A 15,788-nucleotide genomic window follows, 5' to 3' on the forward strand; every position below is an offset into this window, starting at 1 on the left:
TGACACATATGTACCAAACAGAGTGCAAGGGCTTATCCCTTTATCCAATATTTGATGTTAAAACGCGCAGAATTAAAGCTCACATTGTTGAATCCTACATTGTACTATTTGCTTTCAATTAATTTCAGGTATGTACTTTGCAATTCTAAACAGTGGTTTGTGCGTGTGACTGAATGTTAATTCTGCTTGCCTAGCGAGTGCGTTCTCGTGCATATCGTGTCCGTACCTTTGAATTTGTTCAATCCTTTTGTGGGGAAAACCGCAATGCAGAGTGGGTTAGTGCGCATATGCTGAGAGCCTGACGATATGTATCGTTGCTCATGACACGGGTTCGTTCTGCATAATTTTCTTTCATATCAGTATGCATCCAAACGTACAGTATCTAGCGCTTTTACTCTTTGGTCTGTGTGGGTCTAATCAGAAAGAGATTTTTCAGCCTACTCCATTTGCCAAACAAATGTGGAGATATGTATAATATGTACATGATATTCGCATTGTTATTGTGAATTTCGCATGTCATCTAGGATTTTGGTCCGTTTTTTGTCACTACACCTTGGATTTTGGCAAAGTCTCTTATAATTAACAATAACTTATATGAGTATCTAAATTATAGTATTGTTTATTTATTACAGCTTTGGAAACTAATAAAAATTACACTGATCTTTCATGTGAAAGTTAATGAAATAATATATTATATTTTACAAAGTTTTAATTATGCTAACGCTAACTAGGTTCTCCTGTCAATTAGAAATAATTAGTGTATAATTTCAGATGTAGTTATTGAAAGACATGTGCCCCAAATACACGTGCAAAAACCAAACTCAGCTCATTAACAAATAGTTCATTTGGCAGCTAAGCCGGCCCTAATGGCGAGTCAAACCCCCAAGTTCCTTAGGTCGAACGGTACTTGCAATTTATAGGGTCAACGATTGTCAGTTATGCTCTGTCATTGATGACCGTTTATGAAAACATGTATCGCCAACCTTGCTGGTATAGTGTTCAACAAAAATAGTTATCTCTTGAAAGCGTTTTAAACATGTTTCAAGCGATAGTATTTTTGTATATATCTTTTATTAGGTTGGATAAATGAAGGGGCGGATGATGAGAACTTTTTCATTATACATAGATAAAGTTGATAAGATACTTCTCTTCAAAACTTAAATTTGAGATTTTAATTCAATGGAGATATTACGATTTTACAATACGATCAGATGCGACTTCACTTGTCAGTATTGTAAAGATTGTTTAAACTATTTGCATTTGCTTACTACGTATGTTCAGAAATGGAAACATTCTTATAATGACAAGTGTTGGTAGATTTTTAAATATCCCCAGTGGTGAAAGACTGTGCCTCATTTATGCAAGCATAGAAAATGAGTTTTGCTATGTTGTTAACAATCACATGCATAATAGCTTGAATTATTTCCCTCCAACATCTGCTGTAATGCAGACTGCATTTAGTTCTATAAGTTTTTTTGTGCAGAGATTTATTAATAATATTAATTTCTTATATATCTTGCAACAGCTTTAAAAGTTTATTAGTCCTAGAATTGTTTTGTTTAATATATGTGCCGTACTTTGACGCATGCATGTAATAAGTAAGGGCAGTTATATTGTGCTACAAAAAATGAAAGATTATTATTGTCATTTTTAATGTCATTCTTATAATGCGTATCACAACAGAAACTTCAAAGCGCAACAAAGGAATATCATGAATGAACAAGTACTCGGAATCATGATAAAAAACCCAAATATTATGTTACTTTAATGTAACGAAGTGCTTTACGCGTAGGACTGTTTTGTAGCTTGAAGAACAATATAAGAAGTATATAAAATGCCAAGGACTCAGTCATCTTAATCTCCTGGCCCATATGGACACACAACTTGAGGATGAAACATATATTATTGCCATAAACAGGGTGTTATTTGGGTTGGGTTTTTTATAAAAAGTAAACGTGCACGCATATGGTTCGAGACATGTCAGTTTTGTCGTCATTTTTAATATATGTATATGCCTGAATTTAAAAAGGCGCTGAATTTCTAGTAATTTTTGTTCCACTACCTAATTAAATATTAGAGAATATTCTTTTTTTCAAAATAAAAATATTGTTTATTTGTTTCTTTTCATTGTGACTATTTAATTGTTGGTTATTAGTAAATCTCTTGTCGGATATGTATCATCCATTATTGCCTTTTTCTAGTTACAAAAGTTTACTAAAGTTCACTTGGATTATATTGATTATTATTTTAATATCATAAATGTTCCGTCAGTTCATCAGTTCGTTTATAACGTTTTCATTATGCTGAACTGTAATATTAAAATTTAATCAGAAGCTGGATTAAAATAGAAGACTTTTTTGTCTTTTGTTAAGTTCACCAATCCTCCATTAACGTCTTCGTGCGGGGTCAATCGCAGGCAAAGTTTAGACTGATCTAGCTTCGAATTATACAAATACATCTACAAATCATTCCAACTTTCAGCTCCGAGTGTTACTTTTGTGATTGCTTGCATATTTACCAGTAGCTTCCCGTGCGTCGGTGGTTCTTCTTGAGATCTTCCGCCAACCATTACCGGCCGCCATCTATAGCCTGTCACGTACTGGTCATGGCGTTAAACTCACAAAACCAGATAATCCATTTTTTTGTGATGTTAAATAGCGCGTAGATTTATGAAGGGTGATGACTTCTATAAAATGCAATCTTCTGATGGAAGATGAATTAGATCGTGGAGTTCTTTCACTTGAAATTAACTTCGATACTATATTGTTTATCAAAAATATCGAAATATTTTGCGTCCCAAGTACAAAGCAATTTGTTACAAATTTAATCATTATTTTCATAAGCGCCAGAAAAAAGGAAGTACTTTGTTGGTACAATATTTTTAAAATTGCAAGAGCAGCTAATAAATAATCGTATTATTGAAGTGAAAACCTCCATTTAAATATAAAACAGCTCACCAAATGATTAATGAAGAAAATTATTGATACAGAACAGTTGCACCTCTTGTTTGTCAAAAATGACCAATCACGAGAAGAAAGAAAAACGAGACTTTGTTACGTCAGTCACGTAAGCCATTTTAGGCTGACTTGGGTATTATGACTGAATACTGGTTGCATCCATTCCATTAATCGCCTGTTTCTGAATTAAATATTTTTCCTTCTTCTTCTTTACCCGTTCAGTACTATGTTCGTTAACTTCACGTACCTGGCCATTGCAGCAAAAGCAACTTGTCAGCACAGAGCTTCGCCCTAGACCACATTCTTTCGTGTAGTTTTGAAGTAATTGCTACGAAGAATAATACACGTTGTCCTGCTTTGTTAGTTTGTTTTTTCGTTTATGCCAGATACTTAATTTTTAGCGCATTTGCTTCGACATTTATTTCACATACCAAGTTATGTGGCATAAGATCATAAAATCCCTCATTTGTGCTGAGATTTCACAAATGTGTCATGATTATATACTTTCATTAATAAAATTTCAGCTCATATATTGACCACTAATTCTGCTGGAAATCAACTGGAAAATCAGCGTCAGAATAATCTGGATATGTCTTTTAGTGGGTTTCCACAAATTTAATGATTTTAATGTAAACAAGGATAGATTGCGACAGACAGAAAGAACTTCATTGTTCTTGGTGATACAACGAGTTTCGTGTGAGATGAAAACTAAATTAAATGCCCTCGCTTTACATTTATATAGCTTACGTTCAATAATAAAGTGCCATGAACAATGTCCCAGTCCTCAAGACACACTGTCCAGTTATGTAATTTCCTTCTTGCAACGTCGCCTGTTCTTACCATAAAGACAGCATCTAACGCTAATCTGGTGTTTTTGTTTCGGCTACCAATCTTCAAGAAGACGCATTTCATCTTTATTTAGTCACAACATAACAGGATGTATTCATTTATCATTCGGTAGCCTTTGCAAAATTTACATCAAACCTTTTTCATTCCAGAAGTGGCAACGAGACTATATGTTGCTGATAGATATTATCAGACACATTGGGAACATCAACCGAATCCTACCTACAGAGAAAGCTCTGATCAGGATGAAAATGGTGACGTCACAACATATCCACTTCAGGAATCTTCCCAGCCGTTTGGAAACAACATTTACAGGCGCTTAGAAACGAGAACCAACGATGGCAAATACCAATGCTCACTGTGTAACAACGTATATAAAACAAGTAGTGGTCTGAGAGAACATGTTATGTTTCATACGCCAAATAACAGCGGAACTAGGCAGTTTAAATGCTCCGAGGATGGGTGCGGGAAAGTCTTCACAAGAAGGAACCATCTTCTTGATCACCTCAATATGCACCTGCAAGTGAAGCCGTTCCAATGCTCAGGCTGCAACAAATCGTTTTTCACAAGGTACAGCCTCAGGCGACATCAAAAATTCTGTGTCGTCCAGATATCACTGGCATGTTCAGTTTGTAAAAGACGGTTCAAGTCACGTGCATTCCTTCAGGATCACTTCGATGCAGTCCACGTAAAGCAGAAATTTGTATGTGATTGTGGTGCTTCCTTTTTATGGAGGCCTGGTCTAGCAAAACACAGGAAATCCTGCACGGTTTATGCATCACGAGAAGAGAAAAACTAGATATTTGCATTGAAAACACAATGAATTGCTCTTTTCTGAATTTTTCATTTCTTCGTCTAAACCAAGTTTCTGTTGTCTTAAAATCTTGCTTTTTGTTATTTTAATTATTTTTGTGCACAATTGCAAGACTAATGAGTACCTGATCAATCAATCAATAGTAAGTACTATTGTTAAAGAAGTACATTTGTAAGAAATAATTGTATAGAGTCTTCATAGGCTAGACTTTAAAACTCATTCGCATTTTCTTCATGCCCATTTTCACATATCTTGATTTATATAGGCAATTTAGAGTATATATTTTAATAAATTTTATTTTATCAACATAATATAATAAAATATGAAATGAAGATGAGGGTTGAATGTATTTTTATTAAGTTAATAAACATTTTTATACATTATATGCAAACAGTGATTTCTTCAAGTGATACTATTAACGATAGTCTTTGAATCATCTGCATGCAGAGATTAGAATCAAGCTAGCTAGCTACTTGACTGAAGAGATTACAACAAAGCTAGCTAGCTATCTGACATGATACTACCTGTTGATGTTTATATGTTATCATGTGTACTTCTTTGTTCGTCATTCCGTATATATCTTCTTTCTTCATTCCTAACTACCTATCTGCTGAATTATTTCTCTGTCTATCTATATAGTACTTTATTTGGGATTTTTGTTTGTCAGTCTGTCTCTTTATGTTGCAGTTTTTTTATTTATTTGTGGTTCATCATATAAATCAGTCCAGTACACCTTGTATAGTAGCTGTCATGACAGACTAACTTGTAAAATCACAAGAATTCCGTTTGTTGTTCATGTAAAGTGAAATCTTGTTTTAGAAAAGTAGTCTTGATTCTCTCTCTCTCTCTCTCTCTCTCTCTCTCTCTCTCTCTCTCTCTCTCTCACACACACACACACACACACACACACACACACGGGCGCGCACGTCGTGAATAAATATATATTGTTCAAATTCTTGTTACTAATAAAGAAATAGGATAATATGGACAAATGGATTAATTCATATAATTTGTTTATGAGCAAGAATATTATAATCTTAAACATTAAAAGTTGGATCTTTGATGATGTCAGTTTACTAAAGTAAATGTTGAGTATCCCACAGGTAAATGAAAATTGTGATGAATGTACGACATGTTTATGAGCAGATGTGTTTGAAAAAAATGACCCAATTATATTCATCGTAGCCTCAAAAACCAGCCCTAATCCATCATGCACGGTAATCGCATACTTAGCTCAGTTCTCTATACACTTTGTTCAGTGAAGTATACTTTATCCACTGGTATCTTTTTGTACAATGCATTGCTGTGATAACAACTATATTTCGGTTGTTTATTTTAACATTTAATTATGTGCATACCTCACCAAGCTTCAGGAGGGTTCCGTGGAACATTACCCTCGACGGAATATTAGATAACTAATGAAACTCATTTACACAAATTCTAGAAACTGACAACAACCATGATGTCGCCCTCACCGGCAAACAATTATACCTATATATCATTATCTGCTAAGGCAGGCAAGACAGACACAATTAATAATATGCAGATATAAATAAAGTAGTACCTTTGTATCTCGAACTTGTCACTCGAATTCACGCATTAACTCGAATGGCTCGCTAAGTGACTTTAATATTTTTTCTTTCATGCAGTCCTTAAATAACACGAAATATCACACTTCCAGAATTAATATTTGGGCGAGCAGTAACGAGTGTTCAAAGTTTCATTGTTTACCGATCACGTTTCATTCGTGAACATTTACAGACTACACAACTTTTGAAAAGGTGTGAGCCTGTGAATTGTCTGCGTTAGCACCGTTCGTAAGAGTGAACATTTGGCCATTTGATATATAAATGCGTATGCTTTTTTTCGTCTAAGAATAATAAGTTCCAATATCCAAACGAAATTATGGCGCTATAACAGAATTATTAACATTATTTTTATCATAAAGTGACGAAAGCAATTATGACAAAATGACGTCATGACACTCCGAGATATGACTTCAAAGGAAGATGAACTTTAGGAAATTTCTTTTAAACATTTTTGAAATGTGATAGATTTTATGATAGTAAAATTTTGCCTAAGGACGTTCATAATTTTGTTGATGAGTTTTGCTTTGCGAATATTAGTGTTAAAAGCGCCATTAAAACGTCGCATGAAAAACGTCACCATTAAAGGCATCCAGTCTTAGTAGGTCAGATGCAGTTTCCTTTATTAAGGGATCAGGCAGTAGTCTTAAAGTCGTAAAGGAACCATCTCCTTCTGGTACAAACAAATACTTTTTATTTGTGAACTTTGCATTTATGTATATCATTTTTTTCTCTTGCTCATAAGTGTAATAAGTGATGATGACACCGATTAATAGTAGTAGTAGTAGTTGTAGTAATTTTATTATTATTAGCTAACCCTGCCGTAGAGCCTAGTAAGCCTATGTTTTGGAATCCTTTTGCTGATACTCTTGAAATCAAACATGGACTGTAGGTTTATATCATCAAAAATCTCGCGAGCTCGATAATGAGCTTATCCAAGCATATAAATGAAGTGATCACGTTCCTGATTGGTTGAGCTTTTTTATCACTCTAGGAGCGGTACTTCTGATCCAAGTTTGATCAGACTTGGAATATATGAGTACGGTGGTATATCGTTAAGATTTCTAACATATTAAGTAATTGGCAAAATGTAAGTATGCAGATTAGGTGACCTTGCACCTGATTCGCTGAGCATGTTGCCTAACTGGAAGTCATATTCCTGCTCTGATTTTGATTAGACTCGAAATATAGGTTTATGTCTTCATGTAATTTTATTGAATGTGTTTGATGATGAGCGAGATCCACCCAAATAAATGAGGTACGCATTCAAATGAATGACTGACCTTGCTATCACTGTGCATGGCTAAAAATTGCAGTTGCATATTAAAGCAAGGGAAGGAAAGTAAATTATGTTCATTGAGACTCAGGTTTGGGGTTCTGAAGAGATTTTTTCCAATAGGAAAACATTTTTAAGCTGTAAAACAAAATAATTTTAGCATACAGAATTCTTGAATTTAAATAGAAACAAAATTGCAAAATAGTAGCTTTAACAATTTGAGTCATATCGCTACAATGTCTCCAGTGCGTCAGTTTATAGTGGTGTCTAGCACTGGTACATGATGCCGTAGACACGTAGCATCATGCCCCACCCAGTCACATTATCTTGACACCAGGCCGACCAGTCCTAACGTTAACCTTTTAAAGCTGAACGCTATGCGAAGCAGCAGCTTGTATCATTTTACTAATCTTTGGTATGACACGGCCGGTGTTCGAACCCGCGACCTTTGGCATCCGAGGCGGATGCTCCAACCGCTTAAGTCACCGACGCAAACCATTAAATTAATAGCCCAAAAACCCATTGCAAACCACTAAACACCTTTAAATTAAAATGTGTTATTAAAATACCAGAACTATTTATGGGGCTATTGTAAAGTTATTACGCATCTGTATTATGTCATTTTTTAATATTTAAATGTTATTAGTCATGCATTATTTTGCTTGGGTTTTAAAAAAAAAAAACGTAATGCCCCAATATGTTATTCTCCTGAACCATTTTAAAATTGAATTAATGTCATTAGCCTAAATAGGTGGACCCTCCAATTTTACGAAAATCCTATTCTGTACGTTTTGAAAAACAAACAACAACAGTACCAAGGAACAGCTAAAATATCCCAAACTGTCTGAATGTTGTGACCACACCACATTGAATTTCCTTCACAGTAACAGGTGGGCATGTGAGAAAGCTTGCCAGTAGCTTCTCGTGGGTCGGTGGTTCTTTCCGGGGTTTTCCGGGTTCTTCCTCCACCATTAATACTGGCCGCCATGTATAGCCTATCGTGCTGAAAAATGGCGTTAAACCCCACAACAACAACAATCATAGTAACAGTATTAGACATCACGCTCGCTTAGATATTTGCACGATTTCCTCGCAATACTGTTTGCTCCTCCTGGACGTTGTTTACGAAGCATGATTCAATAATGGCTGTTAGCCGTTCCCAGTTTAAATTCACAGTAATTTATATCAAATAAGCGCAGAGTATTTAATTAATTACCTAAAGACTGCATTATAATCACCTGAAACCATTGTGTTATTGAGTAATACTGGCATGGTCATTGTTTTAAAGGTATAAAACTAAGATTTGCAACCGTCGTCCACTTCCGGTAAATGGAGGGGAAAAGTAATTGTAATTTTAAATATCTCAGCTAACCAACCAATACAAGTTTAAGCATGAAAGCAGAAATACATATTTTGTTACCCTAATAGACAATGTGGCAACTAAGTGCTCCAAACATTTATTTCCACTTTTTCCTGTATGTATGAATTTACTCCCATAGCCTTAAAGTTTTCATTGGCCCAGGTGAGTGATATTGGACCCTTATTCCCACTTTTGATTAGGTCCACACATGAATCATATTTGCTTATGTTTTCTTTCAGGTGTGCAATTCGTGTCTTGCCTTCAGTGTGGGAAGCGATTCCAGACATTGACAGCAGCAAGGAAGCATACTTGTTTCCGATGCAACTTCTGTGGAAAGTCGTTCATCGAGAAGCGGAATAGGGACATTCACATAAGGTCGCACCATACAGGAGAAAGACCTTTCCAATGTCCATATTGCTTGATGGCCTTTAGCGACAAAAGAGTACTTCACCGCCACAAGAAAACACACGAAAACAGGACAGTAATGTCCAGTCAGTATCCCGTTTCTCATATTTCGAGGTAACATAAACCATAGATTGCACAGATACCAAATTCGGAAGTCGAAAATAACCGCCATTCACTCACGCCTTTGACTCATCACATTTTTTGCAAGTTTATTTGTCGTGATGTTGTTTCGAATGGCATATGCTGACTACTGTTCGTTTTTGAACAATATTACACACTAGCGAAAGCCTCTCAAACGCGAATGTTCGCTCCTTATAGTTCTCAGTTCCATCAAATGGCAGAAATTAACGGATTTAGATGAACGAATATTTTTGAGACACGATATGGCAAAGTTATATACAAAGTGATAATGAAAAGATGCAGTAATATGACAGTCTTGTTCAAAGTTGCTCCCTTACAGGAGAAAGTGGAAAAGTCCTTCATGGAAGAGAGGAATAACGTCGCTCCTTTGAGATTCGACCAAATCGGAAACATTCAATGGCCAAGATGCATGCTGGCCTTTTTACCCCACATAAAGATATACTAAAATAAGAGAGTTGCACGTGAGCAGGGTCTAGTGTCTTTTACAGAGTGAATATACTCGAATACTCATGCTTCCATGTATTATTTGAACATGTAGGCACAGATCACACAAAATTGTTGCCATTTGTCGCGAAGACACTCTTTTGCCCATATGTTTCCTGTGAACGACATATACTGCCAGCTATTGAGAAGAAAACATTGCATACTAGTGAAATCGGATATTACTTTTGCTGGAACAAACACCCGCTCAACTGTTTATTTCACGAAATAGAACTTTCACTTTGGAAGTGGAAGAAAAAACGGTCAGAAATGCGACATTATTTTCTTGAAACATTGGTAAAATAGATTTTCTCTACGGGAGATAAAATTATTCAATAAAGAATGTGGACCAAAGGACACTAAACGATGCAATTCGAAGCACCTGATGGCTTACCAGAACAATGCTGGGTGGACGTCCCTCCAGCTAGCTACGTTTCAATGTGGGTTTCAGGGATAAGAGATTACTTAGATGTTACATCAAGTTACACAAGTCAGTGTACATTATCATTTGACAAAAAGAAACAATGCGTCTTTCCAAATATCAATGAATATAACATGTATTGATCATTTAAAAATGTCCGTTTGTTTGTTTTGCTTTTGTTTGGGGTGATGTTGGTTGGGTGGGTGTTGTTGCTGATTCTACATTTAAGATGTTGTTCGTTTGCAATATTTTTTTCCTTCGAATGAAATGTACTGCCATCTGTTCGGTAAAGGTTCTTTTCGAGAAATGATTCAATACTAGCAGAGCCCAAAAATAATTTTTTGATAGGAGTGCACACCTAAATCGGTTTAGAATGGTTCGCACATCCGAACATTTGCACACGAACAATGCAAGAAAAGTCTGCAGACATCGATCAGAGAAAAACTCTCAATAATAGTAGCATATTCTTTAACGTAGGGGAACAGAAGAAGTCATTCGCTAATAAAACTGTAATTTTTATTTCTAAAACATGTGCGTTTTGTAGCTTTGACCTCCGACCCGACGCTTAATGTTCATATGTTCATTACTATGAATAATGTTGGATAAAATGATCCCAGCATGCCCCGCAAGTGTTTACGTGGTTGTTGGGTGAGGATCTAATCGTTTCAAAGTTATGACCTCGGAGATGGAGATAGAACTATGTATCAAAATCAACCCTATATAGGAATTCGTATTTTCATGCCCAGTAAGCGTTAATATGATTATAAGGGGAGAGGTGAATGTCAACACATTCCAAGTTATGATCCACGGGCTAAATTCTTGAGATGGACAAAGATTCAGAGGTCATTGTGAGTTACATACATACATACACACATACATACACACATACAAACACACACACACACACACACACACACATATATATATATATATATATATATATATATATATATATATATATATATATATATATATATATATATATAAAGTAAACAGTTAACTGCATGTAATTTTTGCATCCTTCTGCCAGTCTGTGTAAACTAGGAATGAAACTAATTTAACTAAACTTGGAAATTGTCACTTACAGTTCAGTTAACGCATGAATGCTGCGTTAGCTTTAAAAAACACCAATTCTTCCATGTTGTCAGCATTAAGGCAGCTTCTCGTTTCACTGAAGGTATCGCCAGCTGTACTAAAGAGACGTTTGCTTGGTACGCTCGTAGGTGGTGCAGAAAGGTAGCGCTTTGCAGTGTGACACAAGGTGGGAAATTTTTGACATGTTTATTTTCCACCAACCCAGTGGGTCAGTGTCTCTTGGAATACACGGATCTGCCAGGTAGTTGTTCACTTCTGTTTCCATAGTGACAGACATTTCGTTGTTCTGTGACTCAACAGGCTACAACTGATCAAATGAGGTCAAAAAGTCATCCTTTTCTGTTGTTTTTTTTTTTTTTGTTTTTGTTTTTTTGTTGGCAGTTGTGCGTCAGCTGCAGGAAAAACCTTCAGACGGCTGGTCTGTATCTATAGATGACGTTGGCTGGCATAGTAATGTAGCAGTCATAATGTCTGTATTGGCTTGTACTTGCTGCACAGTGGTCAACAACGTAGCTTGACGCGTGGATCGAAGCCAGCTGACACCGCATAATGCTATTTTCATACAAGCCCGAAAATCTCGTTAATGATGCTATCAGTTCGCTGACTATCTTCTTGATGCCCTCATCAGGATCATCTTTCTGAAGATACAACAAGATAGCCTGAACAGCTGGTAGGATCATTGAAAAACAGGAATTGATGCAGCTCATTTCATGGGTCAGTTGTTCAAGCGGCTGCAGAATTTATATATGGTGGGATCTTATATGATTTACTGATCCAGGGGCTCAAGTCATGTACGAGGCATCACACATGGGACCAAGTCTGCAATGCGTTAACACTTTGGGTGTTGACCATCTATACCAGTTCTCAGACATGCAGGATATACATCTCGCGAGTTTTTTATTTGGAAGCTACGCAAAATCACTTCTAACTCCCACCACCACACACCCTAGCCTCACGCCCATAGCGTGATTAAAGTAACAGTGTTGACATAAACTGTACCAATAAGACTATAATTTATGTAAGTTTCATTTGTCTATGTATGATCTTGTAGCGGGACTCCAAGGGCATTATGCACGTATGAACGTGCTTTTAAACCACATACATACATACATACATACATACATACAGACACACACACACATCCATCCATCCATCCATGCATGAATAGATGCATGCATAGATAAATACATACATACATACATCCGTACAGTAATCCATCTTTACATCCATCCATCCATCCATCCATCCATACATACATACATACATACATACATACATACATAAGATATAGTTCAATTGCAGTAGCACCTTGGTGTCCATTGTCGTTTACCGAAGTAACTTATTGGTATGTCTCCAAGTACATTGCAACGTCGACTGAATATTTTCATTGTCCATCATACTGATCGTTTTGCGAACAAGGAGAGTCCATTATGAAAACGGAACTTTTCTGACTCGTTTTACCAACTCTTGAAAATTCCCCTGAGAACTTAGCAACACGTGGTGGCAGATTATGTTCATCTGCAGTGTTTTTGAAGAAATAAAACAATCCTTAAAGATATTTTCAGTAGTAACAAAGAAAGAGACAAAGATCGATTTCGCTAAATTTTAACCCTCCTCCGTAACTGTGCTTCATTTACCTGTCATTCTTCCTTCTGTATGAGGAACGAATTTCTAACGGCGAAAGGTAGTGGAACGTACTGGATAATGTAAATATACATATTTTTAATTTAACAGTAACTTGATTTTATTAGGAAATAAATCTATTGGACACATGCAGCAGTATATAATGACAATCAGGGCTAGATTGCCTTGACATTGTTTTGTTGCTGACTTCGATAAGTCATTTCTTCTTGTAATTTAGTACATTAACAAATATACGTCAGTTACTGGAGACGATGTAATGATTTTGTGTTCATTTTTAAAGGCCATATAACATACTGTCCTTCACATGAATGTCGACATGAAAGACTGAGTGCTCTGTAGAACTCCTGTTTTAGAATAACATTATGTGTGTGTCCATATGACACAGATGGTCCCTCCAGTAAGATACGATTGCAAGGCAATACACGTTTTGTTCCCTCCAATAAGATGCCATTGCAGGGCAATGCACGTTACACGCCCTCCATTAAGGGCAATACATGTTATACGCCTTTTAATAAGATGATATTGCAGGGCAATTCACGTTGCAGGGCAATTCACGTTTCATTCCCCCCAGTAGGATGTCATTGCAGGACAATGCACATTACACGCCCTCCAATAAGATGTCATTGCAAGGCAATACACGTTTCGTTCCCTCCGGTAAGATGTCATTGCGGGGCAATACACGTCCCCCCTCCAATAAGATGCCTTTGCAGGACAACACACGTTACACTTACTAGAGTAAGATGCCATTGCAGGACAACACACGTTACACTTACTCCAAGTAGATACCATTGCAGGGGAATACAAGTTACACTTACTTCAACAAGATACAATTGCGGGACAATACACGTTACACTTACTCCAATAAGATGTTATTGCAGGGCAACACAAGTTACACTCCGAACAATGATTCATATTCCTGTTGTTGTTGTTGTGGGGTTTAACGCCATTTTTCAGCACACGATAGGCTATAGATTGCGGCCAGTATTAATGGTGGAGGAAAAACCCGGGAAAACCCCAGAAAGAACCACCGACCCACGAGAAGCTACTGGCAAGTTTTCTCACATACCCACATTGGCTGAATCCGAGACTCGAACCTGCGCAGACAGAGGTGAGATGGCAGTGATCCGTAACGGAGAGCGCTTTAGACCACTTGGCCACTCAGGGCCCTGATTCATATTCCTGGAAATTGATTCAAAAATTACACGAGCATACAACAGATCGTCTCGGCATTAAATGGGTTTCTGCTCCTGTCAGTAAAATAGGTTTTAAAACAATAAAGGCAAGAATATTTCACTTGGGGGAGTGTTTTTATGCATAAAATATTAGAAAGATCACCTGATTTTTGGTTATGCTTTGTGACAGAATTCTAAATTTCCTTCCTGATAATTAAATGTTTTCACTGCGCTTTGCCAGTCAAACTAGAAATGCCTATTAAATAAATTACTCTTGTTTTTCACTTTTGCAAAGATATTGTGTTTAAACGTATTTTATTGCTGGAAGTGGTAATAAGTATGCGTGGCAAAAGGACTGGGAGAAAATGTTCTCCGACTTAATTTTTCTTGTCCATAACATAAATCTGAATAGATAGGCAAGAGGATTGTGTATATTATCACAATCACTGTAAACATTAATTGATGAGATAGAACGAGAAAGAACAAAATAGAGGGATTAAAAGCAGGTGTGGGATGGCTGGAAAGGTCAGTCAGTTTTACTTGTTATTGATTATTGTTGATCATTTTAGTGGTAGATTATTACGAGAGTTTGTATGTCTGAGAGTAATTCAGAGATGCATGTGTTAGTGAAGAGATTGGTTAATTAAGTAATGACTGCATATAATGTTAAAACAGGCAATAATTATCGTACAAAAGTAATTATAGTTGAGCGAACCTCTTTGGTTTTATAACGAGTTTCTGTGTTTCTTGATGAAGTGAGGTATTCCGTTCAGTGTTGTAAGATTTGTGTCAAAGAGTTGAAAATTCAAAAATTCAATACAGTTACACCAAAAATAGAAATTGTAACTGTTTTCGATTGTACATCCAGAAGAGCAAAATGGGTCAGGAATAGTTCGAAATGGATCGTGCATGTGAATACCGCGATTAACTTTCAGTCAAGCTAATGAAACAGAATCTAACGAATTACCACAGACAGAATAAAGGACCTTTGTTCTCCTGTTGTGCCCTTGCGTCACTCGTTTGAAAGTGTTAACTGATGAACTCTTTTGGATGGAGCTCATTCTAAGCGTTTATAATAGATTGGGTAAAATAATAATTACACATTAAGTGCGATGACGAAGTTGAATAAGTCTGACAGAATTTCGTAGATTAATGTTCGTTGTGTTTTGTGCATAAGGTGAGAATATATTAAGTGCTCATAAATTTTCAATCTATATTTACATTATCTAAATAGCAACACAATCTCAGGAGTTATTGATATCTTTTAGAAAAGGTTCACAGTCCTCCAATTTTCAGCAGAACATTATTATCATGGTGCGTGTACATAAAATAAACAGTTTTCCTCTTCAAATCATTGAATACGAGTTCCTCTACCTTGTGCCGAATGTTTCTAGTATTCAAGTGAAAACGTTAAAGAATTCCTTTGATGCAAGGTGTGGACAACGGTTTGTGCCAACGCCCCGGTCTGTTAAAAATCGAAGGAATACTGAAAAACTGAGACAAATCATTTATTTATGTGCTCAGGATTGTTAACTTTGTCCAATACATACGGAGAAACGTGGAAATAAAGCAGAAGAAGTTGATATGTTGA

General features: G+C 36.3%; 1 protein-coding gene across 7 annotated transcripts in view; it reads left to right on the forward strand.

Moving 5' to 3' along the window:
* The window catches only part of LOC149775629 (uncharacterized), a 194,377-nt gene that overhangs the window by 113,848 nt on the left and 64,741 nt on the right, over window positions 1-15,788 (forward strand). Inside the window, exon 5 of one of the 7 annotated variants that reach the window (XR_016416614.1) lies at window positions 3,956-4,092. The exons of 4 other annotated variants lie outside the window; for them this stretch is intronic. Coding sequence is in view for 2 of the 3 variants with exons in the window: in XM_089944315.1 (XP_089800441.1) it covers window positions 3,956-4,602 (647 nt within the window). In the remaining variant the exon portion in view is untranslated. Of the gene's footprint in view, window positions 1-3,955; window positions 5,001-9,078; window positions 10,443-15,788 lie in introns of those variants that run through there. 2 more of the 7 variants (XM_089944317.1, XM_089944315.1) reach the window with 2 other exon arrangements.

The sequence above is a fragment of the Sinohyriopsis cumingii genome, chromosome 19 (assembly GCF_028554795.1).
Source record: "Sinohyriopsis cumingii isolate HCF-2022 chromosome 19, ASM2855479v2, whole genome shotgun sequence".
Classification (NCBI taxonomy): Eukaryota; Metazoa; Mollusca; class Bivalvia; order Unionida; family Unionidae; genus Sinohyriopsis; species Sinohyriopsis cumingii.